Raw genomic sequence first — 15,875 nt, forward strand, 5'->3', positions numbered from 1 at the left:
AAACATTTATATATCACCAACATCTATATACAGCATAAAACCAATACAATAAAACACAAAAAGATGAGGAAGAAAACACGTTTTACAGTCAAAAAAGATTCTGCATGGTAACCTCTGTGATATGCATACACGGTGTAGATATGGGGCACCCTATCATTTAGTGGATGCAGGGCAGGGCACATTAGTCCAAGCATGTAATTGACCCAACTTGATCTAGATAATTAGATAACATGGTAGTCTGGTTTCCCTGTGTTTGAAGGAGTCAGAATCTCTATCTTACTCATTTGTCCCTTCCTTTCATGTAGATGAGGGTCAAGCCTTTGCCTTTGGCTCAGACTACTATGGCTGTATAGGTGTTTCCAAGGCATTTGGTTCTGAGGTTTTGGAGCCCAGGCAGCTGACCGTGTTCCTCAGCAACCCGGTGGAGCAGGTTTCTTGTGGAGATAACCATGTGGCTGTGCTGACCCGAAACCGAGAGGTCTACACGTGGGGCTGTGGCGAATATGGTATGTGGCTTTCTGTCTGCAGTCTCTAATACTGGCAGTAGAGACTGAGGCAAAATGCACACAATAAGAGTCATTCGAAGGAAAAACATGCATGCTCCTTCTCAAGTTTCATTTTATATGGTTGTGAACCACTTAGATGTTTTCTTAAAATCAAATGGTATAATTTTTTGTGTGAAATAAAAATTATACTACAGTATAATCACAGGCAATTGAGAGGCACTGTTTTGGTAACTGACTGGTGACAGATCCAACTTTTACTGTTATGAAAGACATCAGATTAAATTGGGATCCTTAATTCTGGAAAGATGGATGGTCATATCTATGATGTTGGATCTGTGAACATGAGAAATGAGGCAGCCCTGTTTCCTCAGACTGGACAGTCTGCTTTAAATCTGAAAGTCATTATCTGTAATAGTGTCCTTCAGCCAGGGGCGAAACTAGGCTTTGCTTCACCCAGGTCAAAGACCCAGATTGGCGCGTGCGCACACACAACCCCACAAATTTGTGTACAAACACACAGGTTTGGAGCCTCAGTGGCGCCCCTCTAGATGCTTTACTTGGGGCAAAAACCCCAATTCCCCCCCCCCCATAGCTATGGCACTGCCTTCAGCACTAGGAAATTTCTCATTATTGTCTCTTCTCAAATGCAGGTCGCTTAGGTTTGGATTCAGAAGAGGATCACTGCCTCCCACAGAAGGTAAAACTGACTAGACTTTTGCCATACTTTATGGGCTTCACACAGGTCCGCTGCGGCTCTGTTGTGGAGTATGTCCTCTCTTAAGACAGTTTTCTAAAGTTATAACAATTTCAAGACCACGAATTTGGTACAGTTCAATAATCAATAGGGATAAGCTGGTGGAAGAAAGTAAGAGGTTTGACAACCATATGTCAGGAGTGCTCTGATGGTGTTTCCTGCTTGGCAGGGGGTTGGACTCGATGGCCCTTGTGGTCTCTTCCAACTCTATGATTCTATGATTCTAATTCAAAGATCGCTTCTTATTGCGCCTAAGATTTCAGACTAAAATGGCAGAGTGGAAGAAAAGGAGGACCTTTTCTGCCTCCCCACTTCCAGCTACTCTCTGAAGACTGGAGAAGAGACCCTCTTAAGAAAATTAGGGAGGTGGGCAGGGGAAGGCTAGACCAGGGGTCAGCAACCTGCAGCCCACAGGCTACAAGTGGCCCATGGGGGTTTTTTTTAACGGCCCATGAGCTGCCCACTCGGTGAGTCCCCGCGCGCTGCGCTAAACCGGTGCAACGCAGAGCAGGGTCTCACTTCCGCGGTGCCAGAAATCGTTTCTGCACATGCGCAGACACCAGAAATTGCATCTGCACAGATGCAATCCAGCCCACGGAGCGATCTCCGCGGGAGTGAACCGGCCCAGGCGAGGCAAACCTTGCCGACCCCTGAACTAGACCATGTGAAAAATGAGCATAATATTTTAGTTTCAGTTCATTCATTTACATCTTTGTATTCTTGTTATAAAAGCACCTAGACATTCTGCTGTTGTGTAGGTTTATGGTTCCATTTAGCTCCTAGCTTTCATATCTCAGTTTCTAACTCTGGCACCACTACTGAGGAGGCACCCTGCCTGGTTCCCCGTTGCTTCACTTCTTGCAGCAAGGGAACCACAAGAAGGCCCTCGGTGCTGGATCTCCTTTCTACCTAGTCCAGATATTATTATATTTGATCTTCACTTAGGAATAGGAGCCTTATCAAACCAGGTCAGAGTATTTGTCCAATTTGCCCAGAATTATTTACTCTTGCTAACAGCAGGTCTCCAAGGTTTTAAGCAGAGGTCTTTCATGTCACCTGCTACTTCATCCTTTTTTAAAAGTGGAGGTTCTAAGGATTGCATTGGGACTTTATTCATACAAAGCATCTACTCTGCTATTGAACTAAAATTTCTCTTACTTGGTGACTCCGCAGTATTCTGTTGCAAGGATGTATCATGTTTCTCCTCTATAGGTAGAAATTCAGAAGACTTCCAATATTGTTTCAGTCCAGTGTGGCAGTGATGGAACCTTCCTACTCACACAGGCAGGCAAGGTTTTGGCTTGCGGTCTGAATGAGTTCAACAAACTGGGCCTGAACCAATGCACTTCAGGGATCATTAATCACGATGTGAGTAGTAATTTTAAAATTGCGTGGGAAATAAAGTTCTGGAAGTAGCAAACACGTATCTATTAATAAAAATGAATTTATTTTCAATAATCATTAATAAATGAAACATAACATATTTATTGAGTACTAGGTTGGAGCCATAGAAGGAAAAGAAAAACTAATGTGATATACCATGCTTGGCAGTAGGCTGCTTTCAGTTTTGTGTGGTACATTCAGCTGCAGGTTGGGTGTATTTGAGCAGTCTGTACAAGAAAATAGAATTTGATCTAGGCAAAAATTGCTTTGAAGGACTTGTATGATACTATGGCTTAGTGATGCACCACATGGATAGATTTGTTGGACTGTCTGCTCTCTTCCCTTAGGCTTACCAAGAAATTCCATACACCACCTGCTTCACTTTGGCCAAGAAACTCTCCTTCTACAAAGTTCGCACCATTGCCCCAGGAAAGACACACACAGCTGCCATAGATGGTGAGATCTAATCCCATTGTAATTGTATTCCATTCTTACAAAATAAAATCTGTAAAATACTTGGGGTGGGGGTGGGGTGCTTAATGGCCCAAACAAATGACCAGGGTAATGGATTGAGTGTTGAAGAGTGGAATTAAAGTATGTTTCAACATCAGAATCTGTTCATCACATCCCTTGCGAACATAGATCCGTTTGCGACTGGAAAACATTGTAAATTAATAAAGTACAGACTTGTTAAAATTAATGCACCCTTGCATTTAGTGCTGTATTTTAAATCTGCTGTTTCAAAATTTAAGCTCTACAAATTATTTGAGGTTTATTGAACAGGACCAATGCTGATTTTGAAATTAGTTTCTTTGTTCCACATTAGTAAAAAAATCTGAAACCTGAGAATTACCAGTGATGTATCAGATAAAGAGGAAGCCTGTCTGGTTCTCCAGTAGAGCTTAGTCACTGATGTGGTGTCCACAATGAGCCTTGTTCTTCCTTTCTTTCAGAACGGGGTCGTTTGCTTACCTTTGGCTCCAACAAGTGTGGGCAGCTGGGTGTTGGAGACTATAAGAAACGTCTGGGTATTAATCTGCTAGGAGGACCTCTTGGGGGGAAGCAGGTCATCAGGGTTTCCTGTGGTGATGAGTTCACTATAGCTGCTACTGATGGTGAGTTGGCCATGATTTTTTGTAAGCCGCATCTACAGAGGGCCAAGGGTGGCTACCTGCAATATTGGAGGAGAATAACATCCCGACTGATTTGCATTAGAGGAGAGGAACTTTGCTGTCTAGCTATAATTGTAGTAAAGCAACACAAAACATAATGTTCCTGCAGGAATGCCATATGCTGGTGGTTGGGAACCTCTGGCTAAGTAGGCCTGCCAGAGCTCTCCCTTTGGTTTGCCAAGCTGTTTTGTGCAAGCCTTACGCACCTGTCAAACATCTGATGACCTGTGATGTCAGGTGTGAGGCGGTAAAAGGGATATCTAATCTTCATTCTAAGCACTACAGCACTAAGATTGGAGATAAGCCCTCTGGCTACTCATTGACAATAAAAGGCAGTCTTTCCCTTTACTGCCACTGTAATTCTGGGTTGAGGGTAGAAATGCTGCCTTCTGTCTTTTACGGTTAAGACATAGCTCTGCCTGATCTTTATCTTCATATCTTTGTGCGAAACAACATATATCCAAGATTGGAGATAAACCATCTGTCTGCTCTTTCTCTAAAGAACAAGTAGAGAGCCTATCTCCAACCTTAGTGCTGTGGTGCTTAGCACTAATAAAGGGTGATAAAATCCCTAATCGTCTGTTAAATTAAGGCAGAGGAATCTTTCCAGCCACCCCTTCCAAGAACTGGAGTGGAGATAGTTAGAAATGCTGAGTGTATGTGCATGCATGTACCTGGTGTGAGAGTGCATGTATGAGTACAGTGGTACCTCTGGTTACGTATTTAATACGTTCCGGAGGTCTGTTCTTAACCTGAAACTGTTCTTAACCTGAGGTACCATTTTAGCTAATGGGGCCTCCTGCTGCTGCCGCGCGATTTCTGTTCTCATCCTGAAGCAAAGTTCTTAATCTGAGGTACTATTTCTGGGTTAGCAGAGTCTGTAACCTGAATCGTATGTAACCTGAAGCGTATGTAACCCGAGGTACCACTGTATATTACTGCATGTATGTATATGCATGTGAGAAGTTGAGAGGTGTCTGGTGTATGTGTTTCAATGGGGGATTAGAGGTACATGCATTTGTCTTTTCTGAGGAGTTCTTCCACCCACCCACCATTGGAATGACGCTCCCAGAATACTGGGCAAGTGCCAGTCTGTCCCCTCGCGGAATATAGATTCTCAACCCCTGTCTCATGGTGTTCTTCTAGACTGCATGATTAAAATTTCAACTGAAGGTGAGCCATTTGAGTGGAATGAAATGCAGCTGTATAGGAATCCTTGAAAGGCAGTTTGGAGTGTCTGACATGAGACTGATAACCCTTTTCTCTTTGCCAGATAACCATATCTTTGCCTGGGGTAATGGTGGAAATGGCCGTTTAGCAATGACACCAACAGAAAGGGCTCATAGTTCGGATATTTGTACATCATGGCCTCGGCCCATTTTTGGTTCCCTGCATTATGTCCCAGATTTATCTTGCCGTGGCTGGCACACCATCATAATTGTTGGTGAGTATTAAAAAGTTGGGAAACAGAAGCCTATTCAGGAATACTTGTCTTCTCGAATCATAAGGGAAATGTAAAATGTAACAAGTTCACTGGAAGAGTAGATGATAACCTTTCTAAGGAAATAGGTCAGCATGTTTTTGGAACCTTTGTCTGAGAAAATTTTCCTTCTTTCTCTCCAGAAAAAGTTATAAATTCTAAAACCATCCTCCGCTCCAGTAGCAGTGGCCTCTCAATTGGGACTGGTAAGTAATCAGGCTTTTAATAATAGGCCAAAGCTGGGAAAACACCAACTAGGCTTTAGGAAGGAGGTGGGAGGACTCTAGGACCCTGTCAGAGCCCTCAGGCCTCCTTCCCCAAGCCCAGTGCCTTACTTACCCGGCTTTGGGAAGGCAGCATGAGGGCTGGGTGGTGTGTGTGTGTGTGTGTGTGTGATGTTGCCAAGAGCCACCAAAGAGGCCTCAATGGCTGCATGTGGCTCTCAGGCCATCTTGCCTGCTGCTTGATGGACCAAATGGGCTGACTCAGTGTACCTTCATTCCTATCTGAAAACCTCATCTTGATCTAGCCCATTCATTTCTTTTTTAAAACTCCTCTGGTAGATTATTCTATTTTTGTAGCTTATTCTTCCCCCCCCCCCACCCATTTCATACATCGGAGAGCACAAAGGTTCTTTTCCTTGACTAACCTGGTTCAGCCCACCTGGTTGAATCAGTAGATGGAGAACTAGTCTAAGAAGATGGATAAGTGGTATTGCCAGAAAAGAAAAAGATGGTGAAAGTTAAAGTTGGGGAAGAGGGGCAGGGGTAATAAAATAAGTCTCTTCCTATTACCGTCATACCTCGGGTTAAATGTGCTTCAGGTTGAGCATTTTCAAGTTATGCTCCGCGGCGACCCGGAAGTAACACAGTGCGTTACTTCCAGGTTTCACTGCTTGCGCAGACACTCAAAATGATGTCACGCGCATTCACAAAAGCGGCAAAACACAACATGCGCAGTCGCATCTTACATTCTATTCAGGATGCGAAGAGGGCTCCGGAATGGATCCCGTTCGCATCCAAAGGTACCACTGTACATTTGAAATAATAATAGTTTGTGGACAAATGTCTGAGAATATATAGTAGGTTTATCTATCACAAAAATGTAAGGGGTCTGCATTTCCAGAAAGTGGTAACTTTTGGCTCAGCGTAAGCTACTGTAGGTCCCCAGTGAATTAGTTTCTTTTCCCCTCCACGCCCCCCACAACCAGTGTATGGACATTAGTATAATTTATTACAATTGCCCAAAATTGTGTGTCTAGTAAAAAATAATTCCAAACCTTTTGGGGTATATGTGTGTATGTTCTGAATATGCCCAGGATCCTATGTGAGCTGATGTACCTGAGTCTCATATGTTGTTTACTGTTGGATTATCTTCTCTTTGCATCACCATTCTGAGGTCTGACAAGACCTGCATTCCCAAGGCTGAAAATGCTCCTGAGCGAACAAGGGAAATATTTAACGATTTTAATACTCTACCCATTTCTGCTAGTGGCCCAAAGCTCTACAGCTGAAGGAGGAGAAGAGGAGGAAAGCGAGCGGGACTCTGAGACCCCTGACCCCAGCAGAGGTTTCCGAGGAACCATGGAAGCAGACCATGGGATGGGCGATCGGATTAGTGCAACAGAAGCAGTTGCAGACAGCAGTTCTGCCAGTAGCTCCTGCCCTAGCTGGTTACGCAAGGTAACAATTTCTATCTCACCTAAAGCAAAGTGGGTACAGGAAAACTGCATAGCATTTTTCCAATAAAGGTGGAGAATTTTGGGGTGAGAGGTTTCTCCTTGAACTTTAGTTGAATTTTGGAATCATAGAACTTTAGAATCATAGAATTGTAGAGTTGGAAGGGACCCTAAGGATAATCTAGTTCATGCCCCCCTGCGGTGTGGGAATCGCAACTAAAGAATCCCTGATAGGTGCCCATCCAACCTCTGTTTTAAAATCTCCAGTGAAGGAGAGTCTCCCACTTTCTGAAGTCGTCTGCTCCTTTTTCAAATAGCTCTTACTGTCAGAAAGTTCTTCTGAATGTTCTTTTCTTGGCAAATCATAAAAACACCATGGTAAATTTTGCCTCTGTTCCGGAATCACTTCTAAGGGCGTAGTTTGTAGGTGGGGCTTTTCAGGTAACAGACTCACTTCAGAAAAAGGAAGAGAAACCTTGATTAGAAGGATGATCGCTTTTGAATTCCAAACCCGTAATTTTACAATGTATACAACTTGGAGTGTTTTGTGATTTAGCAGTGAATAAATATTTCTAATTAAAACAAAGAAACAAGAAATGGGCTCAGAAATCCAGATTCAAAGCTTGAGAGATTAAGATTAAAGTAGAAACCATTTTAAACTGTCTTTGGCATTTTGTTTATATTTTCCTTTTCATGATGTGCTTTTTATCATTTTGTTTGTAAATGCCCTGAAAGCTGATGTTGAAAGTTGATATAAAATTCCTTTTTCCCATTCTGATTAGCTTCTAGGAAAAATAACTGAGCTGAAGCAAGTTAAAGCTACAATATATCCCATCTAGCCTTTTGTATCAGTGAGATCTCTTTTTATCCAGTGCCTGTTCTTTTATACCTCATGTTATGTTTGCTTCACATTGCGGCTTTTCAGGTTACGAACGCAGCAAACCTGGAAGTGTTTACTTCGGGGTTCGCCATGCGCGCATGCGCAGAAGCGACCTGCATGCTTTGTGCATGCACAGAAGCGCTCTATTGCGCTTTGCGCATGCGCAGTAGCGGCACTCTACTCACTGACTTTTTGGGGTGTGAAAGGCACCCTGAAACGGGTCACATTTATAAGTAGAGGTACCACTGTATAGTCGTGCCTTGGAAGTCGTGCCTGTATAGTCGTGCCTTGGAAGAAGATGAACGTTTTGGCTCCCAAACACCGTAAACCAATTGTTACGGGTTCCTTGGAACCTGAACGTCCGCCGTTCCTGCAGCCAATTGAAAGCCACGCCTTGGTTCCCGAACGTATTGGAAGTCGAACTGACTTCCAAAACGGATTCTGTTTGACTTCAGAGGTACGACTATAATGCTAAAAAAGGTTCTGAAGCAGTTAAAAACATAACCAGATAATTTTCCTTAGTTTATAGATAAGTACCAAAACCCTAAAAAGCAACATAGAAACAAGAAAATAGTTTTGTAGGACTGCACAGATTAGTTCATAATGTGTAGGATACATTTTGTTGACCTCCCTTGTAAAATTGAACAGCAGGATAAGTAAGTGAAATGCAAGTAAAACTGGCAGAGCCTAAAATTTAATATCAGCCCATCATTGCTGCAATACCAAAGTCTTTCTTTCACAGATAAATCCACACATATCAGAGCATGGTTTGCCATTGTTGGACAGCAGTCTATTGTAAGTGCCAATGAAACAAACATTATGAAATCTGGCAGTCATTTGCATCCTGACACTGAACAAAGCTTATCCACTGAATCATCCCAAAGAAAATATTATTGGGGCAGAAACCCAAACTATCAAGATTCTGCCTCAAAAAGGCAGGTACAGCTCATCAGTTCTGCCACTTCTATTGAATTCAGTCTGTCACTAAGAATAGAAGGATACATATTGCAAGAACACATAATTTCTCTCTGTTACATTCAATGACACATGCTATATTTTGGGGGAATAGCACGAAGACAAGTAGAACAGAAAGGAGACAGGCTCCAGTGTTTACTGGAAAAAGAGGTTCATTTAGCTCAATGTCTTCCTGAGAAAAAACTCCTTTGTCAGAAGCTATAAGCAAAGATAAATATAAGAATAAAGGACGTTGTTATTGCATCATAAAATCACAAAACCTTGTAAAAATTAAAAATACAGAAATTCAGAAAATCTAAAGATATAAATCAAAACATTGTTACACTCTTAACAAAGTTTGGAAACATGTGAACATCAGTAAATCTTAATAAACCTCCACATGTTTGACTCTTAGAGCCATTAACTGCAGTGTGAATCACACTGTGGCTATTTTCTAAACAGAAAGAGAATGCCACCTGTGTTCCTTTTTTATATTCCTCAGATTGCAGCAAAGGTAGATAAGAAAGTGAAGAAAATCTGACATTGTTCTCTCTCTCTCTCTCTCTCTCTCTCTCTCTCTCTCTCTCTCTCTCTCTCTCTCTCTCTGTGTGTGTGTGTGTGTAACCAGGAGCTGGAGAATGCAGAGTTCATCCCCATGCCTGAAAACCCCTCTCTTGTGAGCCTAGCCTCTTCAGAATCTGACAAAGAAACTCTTCCCTACAATGAGCTTAAGGGACTGCACTTGGCTTCACCCACAAATGTTGATAACAAGTCTGAAGCAGGATCTTGGGTAATGTAAATTGCTAAACATATGGAACTCTTCAAGACAGTTTGAGGCTGATGGTAGAAATAGGATGCAAGGATAATAATTCAGACTGGTATAATACAGACTTTACATGGGAAAGAGAGATAGTACATAGGAGAGGATGTAGTCTTTTCATTTCTGAATAGTGGATGACAGTGAGAAATTAATCCCAGCAGCAATTGATTTAGCAAGGAGACAGATTGCTGAGAATTAAACTGATGCTGTTTAAGGGCTTCATAATTTAATTTACCTCGCCCTAAGGAGCACCTTTGGTAAGGCACTTTTTTACCCTTCATTTCAAGAAATCAGATTATGGTTGAGGAGGAGAATTAAAGAAAGAAAACATCTCAAGAAACAGGTACAGCTGTGGGAAAGGATGTAGTCTTAACCTACCCAGTCTCAAAATAGAGTGCAGATGACATTTGCAGCTACAGATTTGACAATGATTTCTCTATGAGCTAATATTTCAGTACATCACTTATTCAAGAATTCTGCTTCCATTATTTAGTATTAAATTCTCAGTACTTTTGCTCTCATCTTCTACCCATGGCTTGCTGCAAGTATAGGCTTTGGAAATTTTCCACATTGTACATAGATATACAGGGTGAGTCCTTTAAAAGAGGGCCCCTGGATACAGAGTACACATGTTCCACGGGGCCTCTTTTAAAAGACTCACCCTGTATATGTACATACAAACAAGCTCATTCCTGAATCTCCTGTCTTTCTTGTGCAGCGGCAACCCTTGGATTCAGCAGAGCCCTGTAGCGGGCAGAAGACATTTGGGGTACCAACTGCATGCAAATGCAGTTTGCTGCAGACTGAAGTGGAACGTCTGCATGGCTTAATATCAAAGTGTTTGGCTGACCAGCAGATGCTGCAGCAACAAACAAACCGTCTCAGTGCCCAGCTCCAGAGTCTCTCCAGGAGGACAGAAGGGTCACAGCAGGTAAGGTTTCTACTGTGAGAAGGATGACATATTAAATGCTGGAGTAATTCCAAATGTTCCTGTAGTTCCTTGAAATTGGTGCTGAGATCTAGATTAAGAGAAGTTAGGCTGTAGCAGCCAGCTGATAAAGTTGGATGCAAGCTAACAGAGATGCAGAACCTGTGGCTTATACTGCAGTAATCGAGTAGCTTCAGACAACCTTGGGCTTGTTGGATTTGTGGCTAGGAATTGTTGACTGTAATATAGTGATGACTGTTTTGTTGGAAGGCTGGAGGATGCCTGACTCTACATTTACCAGCAGCATTTGGGGATGCTAGTGTTGGCTTAACCTAGAAACAAATGGGGTCTCTCTTACATCACTCCACTTTTATTTCTCTTCCCCTGCCTGAAGACCTCTGGAGGCTGATAATGGGGGGAAAGTTGATTATTAAAACACACTTGTTTTTCCTTTCAGTTGGTCATCCCATGTCTGGAGTGTAACTTGAGCTCTGTTAGCTAATAGTAGAGGCAGACTGCCCCCCGTAAATATGTTCCAGATTAGCAGGTCTCTGGGAAGCAGCGGATTTTTTAATAATACTTCCTTGGCAGTCTGAGCAGATGGTTGTTTGACTCTAAACCTCACTATTCTATTCTTTGTACATGTGTGCAATAAGCGAATGCAGCAGACATGGTTTAACTGAACAGCCAAGTGACAGAGTTCATGTGCAATATATAATGTGTTTCTTTATTCTATCAGGAGTAATTTTTGTTTGTTTGTCTGGGCAGCTTGAGGCTCATTCCAAAGCCACACAAACATCCAAGGAAGAGATGGAAGCAGATCCAAAGCCTGACTTGGATTCTGACTCCTGGTGTCTCCTGGGAACTGACTCATGCCGCTTCAGCCTGTAGTCTTTTAAGTTCACTGGAATCTATCCAATTTCACAGCACACTAACTTGAATGAAGAGAGCAGGTTTCCTGGCTTCAGGTCCTTTGTGAACAAGAAGGTCAGGGTCTTCACAGCGTCCATGTATGCAAGAGGGGAAGCTCCTCCCTAAGCTATGAACCTAGGAGGACATTTAGAGAAAGGCAGAGCCCAAAGTTCAAGCCAGGGTCTGTTCAGACGTCAGCAGCCTGCCCTCTCTATAAATACATTATCTCAGTCTGCCCTTGAGGTCAGGTAGCCACACCACAGGAATGGCTCCAATAGCATGTCCTTAATCCCCCCCCCCCCGACTTTGCAAAGGCAGTATTGAGCCCTGACACATCATCTTCTGGCGACTGAAAAAGGAAAGAAAATGAATACCAACAATAACAGTCAAACTGTCATGCTCCAAGTTGCTTTCAACCTAAAGTCAAAGGGCAGGACATCAGCTTTGTAGGAGGGGAAGCATTGGAAAAATACTACTCTGAAGGTGGAAACAGAGAAAATCTGTCTTTCACTGCAGATGCATTTCTGGTTATATTTCCTCCAATCTGTACAGAAGGTGTTTTTAACTTTTAACTGAAGGGATGTTAGGGAGAGGATCTCTGTCACCCTTTTCTTAGCACTTCTAGGTACGGTTCTGATACAATTTTTTTTTAATGGCTGTATTTTCCAGTTATCCAAGTAGTCTGTAGTTCTAGAGTTCACAGCAATTATTTTTCAAGCCAGCCAAGGACTACGTGAAATTGAAATTGGACACACAACTTATTTGCTTCTTCTTTTCATCTTAGTTTGAGTACTGGAGTGAGTTGTTGAAAGCCTCTTAGCTTTGCGCCCCTTCTGCAAATCAGTATTTTCATTTCCTGTCTAATGCTTGATGAAGCTGGAAGAAAGCAGTGTCAGCTTTAATAATTTATCCAAATAAATTACTTAGAACCATAGACTTGGTAGAGTTGGAAGGGACCATGAGGGTCATCTTGTCCAACCCACAACCTTGAGATTAAGTCTCATGCTCTACCAACTGAGCTATCTTGGCTTGTAATAGACTAACATATACCAATTCAAAGCTTTCTAGTTTAATCAGTTCTAAACTGTATATAAGGGAACTCTGAAGATAGAGTTTCTGCTTTTCACCTTAAAGATGAAATTGATACTTTCGCTAAATGGTGTAATTGGCATAATTGTGATTCCTGGGAGCCACTTCTGCATACTCCCCACCCTGGAGTGGAATTCCCACTGTTCCTTATTTAAGAAAATAATACCCTAATCTAACTTTTGTGAACAGTTACTGTATCTATTTTGTCATAGATAGAGTTTACAATCTTCCATTCACTTGTCTCTAATATCCCCTTATGCACTTTTCTCTTCTAGAACTATTATCAGACTGATAAACATTTTATGGTTGGAAACAGGTGCTAGAGTATCCTACCCTAATAGTTCCATTGTTGAGGAGTTACCTGGTTCTTCTCCAAATACTGTCTTGGAACTGACATAGATACCATTTTTTTCTTCTGTTCAGCCCCAAGAATAGTGTTGGTATGCCTTTCCTTACTGTTGGTGGAGGAAGGAGAAGAGCTTGAAATACCAAATGAACCGTAGGTTATTGTGTTATTTGATCAATAATCTTGTCTCCAAAAGTATTGGAGCAGTTTTATTATTTTTATATGAGAATGCTGTTGTGGCTGTAGAGACTGTCCTGTTATAAAGTAGGAACTAAGAGAGAATGAACTCTTGGATATTGTCCAGCAAGGAATTGCTGAGCAAATGGGAGTCGCTCCTTGTTACACGTTTGGTAAGTGAAATGCACAGACAATTTCCCCCTTGGATCTTGTGGAGTACTAGATACTATATTGAGGATGATCTGTGCTCCACAGCAATATATGTATGTGCCTTAGGATTCACGCTGTTCAAGCTGTGCCTGTTACAGACCATAATATATGCACCAACCCTGCTATGCAACCAAAGAAGCAGTTTAAACACATATCTTGCCCTAGGCTAGAGGGCAAATGGGCCAGGTGTGCCTTTGAGCAGTTTCAGACCCATTTCTTTCAGCAGTGCTAGCTCTGTAGATGTCAGTCTCTTGCTAGCATTGCTGTTAATTTGTTATAATGGAATGTGAAACATGCCTGCACTGACACTCTAGTTGAAAACTAGTTTGTCATTATCTATTTTTTGAAAGGTTCAATGGTGGAATGGTTTGACGTTTTCTGTTTAAATAAATGTTGACACTCATTTGCCTCGTGTGTTCTGAATTTTTCTAATAGAAATGAGATAATGTATGCTTACTTGTAGCTCAAGTACAGGTCCATGATTTCAGCATCAACTCTGGACTTCTCATCTTGCTTGAATGGAACAAACTTTTTTTTCCATTACTCGGTTGTACACTTGCAGTCATCAGAAATGTTAGGACGGATGTCTTGCGCTTTCAGTGACAGAGCTTGACTCTAGTTTTTTTTAGCTTCCCCCCCCCCAACAAGGCACATCTTAAAATCTCTACAACTTTGGCTCTACAGAATTAGCTATCATCACTCATATTTTTCGTCATGTGAATTTTGTTAGCAATATTAGCTTTATTTGCCATCAGTAACCAGTGCACTAAGAAGACAGGGATAGCACACACTGGTTAGAAATATGATAAATAACTTGCTGTTGAGAGGTGGATATATATCTTTGAGTCTGGAACAACTAATAGAGATGAGGATTCCCTGTTTTCTCAAGAGTACTGTATCTTGGAAAAGCAGAGGACCCATATCTCTGGGGTTTTTTTTAAGGTAATAAGGAGAGCAGGTATAGCAGATATTTGTTATTGGAGATGCGCCCTCCTAGAATTTGCAGTGCTGTGAAGTGTTCCCATATGCTGACTGTCATTCTTGGGGACAATGGTGTGTTTATTTAGAAATGATTAAAAATTACGCAGCTCATCAGCATAGAGCTCTCTCACTGTTAAACCCACATAGCAGGTTGAAGGGCTGTGCTGAGAGAGAGTTACTTACAGAAGCTCTGCAATACAGTCTCCCTATTAATATTGCACATCAGAGGTGATGCTGATGTTGGCTTGGATTCACAGTCAAAAAACTCCATACCTCATAGATGGCAGCAAAAATCAATCTATTTAAATTGCCTTCTCAGGCCTCTGGTGCCAAATCAAGGCTCAAGTGTATTCAGAAACTTTATACACAACTGACGATATATATTTTGCATATGAAGAAAGACCCAAATAAGAGTAGAGCCATCTCTCTCTTCTATGGCTTTGGCATCTTCCTTAGCCACACATGCATAATAGAGTACACTGCAAGGCTTTTGGGGGGGGAGGGGTATCTGCTTGTTTTTAACTCCTTTGAAACAATCTGAATCTCTCCAAGTGCATATTTCTTACTGTTCTGCAGACAGTGCAAACTATTTTGTTGAAGAGATAATCTCTAAATGGTTGTAACTCAAGGAAAATGGGTTCTGGATTTTTCTTTAATTCCTCTTGAAGGGATTTTAAAATTTCCTTTGGCTGGTACAGGAGAAGCAGTGGAAACCTTTGATAACATCACCTTTGAAAGCATGCAGAAAGCAAACAAGGGGAGTTGGCAATAGCCATGCGTGCAATGGAGAAAACCAGTTTGTCCTCAACATTTTTTTTACTTTGTTAGTAACAGAAATGTGGAGTGTGTTTTGAAAATTGTTTCATATTTCCATTATAGTAGCTCCTACAGTGGGGATACTCCCCTGAATTCCTTGTCCTACTTTTTTACAAAGTTAAACACATCAGTACTCTTTGCTGCTCTTTTTTATGACCGGTGATATGAAAGGGGCTTATGCACACCACTAGTTTTGTCCTTACAATCTCGAAAGCCATATCAGCATTTCTCACAAGTGAATCAACACTTGCATTTTGAAGCTTTCGGACATCCGTAGCAATGCTTATGAACCACATAATCTGTTGAAGTACTGCATTGCATAAAATAATGCTGGTATCTCTGAAGAACTGTGATGGAGGTAATACATTCCCACGTTCAATTATTACATTTCCCCCATGTTTTCCAAGTTGCCACATTCCACATATTTTATTACAGACGTTAGTTCATCACTGGGAGACAATGAATGCATACACACCCTGCTTTTAATGCACTTTTAATGCACTTGTTCCCCTTGCTTGCCTAACACTCTCTCTAGTTGGTGAGCCCCCAAAATGTCTCTGCCACTAACCTGACACCAAAGATATGGCTAGTCCAAATGCCCACCTCCTGAATAACTAACTAGTTTTCCTTCCCCGCTCCCCGAGCTTATGACTGCATAAAGAGGTAGGATTCAGTGGCCAAATCATGCTAAAGTAATCAATCCATTTTACAATCACCATTCTCATATTCCCCATAGCCATTCTTTTTTAGCTTTAGAGAAATTTGGACTTTGTAGATAGGCAAGAAAAC

General features: G+C 41.7%; 1 protein-coding gene across 1 annotated transcript in view; it reads left to right on the top strand.

The window, feature by feature from the left end:
- The window catches only part of NEK9 (NIMA related kinase 9), a 30,454-nt gene extending 16,762 nt beyond the window's left edge, over nucleotides 1–13,692 (top strand). The window contains exons 12-22 of the mRNA XM_081909997.1: nucleotides 306–506; nucleotides 1,157–1,203; nucleotides 2,473–2,628; nucleotides 2,991–3,099; nucleotides 3,597–3,758; nucleotides 5,089–5,259; nucleotides 5,439–5,501; nucleotides 6,787–6,977; nucleotides 9,436–9,597; nucleotides 10,346–10,558; nucleotides 11,324–13,692. Coding sequence (XP_081766123.1) covers nucleotides 306–506; nucleotides 1,157–1,203; nucleotides 2,473–2,628; nucleotides 2,991–3,099; nucleotides 3,597–3,758; nucleotides 5,089–5,259; nucleotides 5,439–5,501; nucleotides 6,787–6,977; nucleotides 9,436–9,597; nucleotides 10,346–10,558; nucleotides 11,324–11,446 — 1,598 coding nt within the window. The 3' untranslated portion in view covers nucleotides 11,447–13,692. The remainder of the gene's footprint in view (nucleotides 1–305; nucleotides 507–1,156; nucleotides 1,204–2,472; nucleotides 2,629–2,990; nucleotides 3,100–3,596; nucleotides 3,759–5,088; nucleotides 5,260–5,438; nucleotides 5,502–6,786; nucleotides 6,978–9,435; nucleotides 9,598–10,345; nucleotides 10,559–11,323) is intronic.
- The last annotated feature ends 2,183 nt before the right edge of the window (nucleotides 13,693–15,875 follow it).

Source organism: Podarcis melisellensis (genome assembly GCF_964234715.1).
Source record: "Podarcis melisellensis genome assembly, chromosome: 1".
Taxonomy (NCBI): domain Eukaryota; kingdom Metazoa; phylum Chordata; class Lepidosauria; order Squamata; family Lacertidae; genus Podarcis; species Podarcis melisellensis.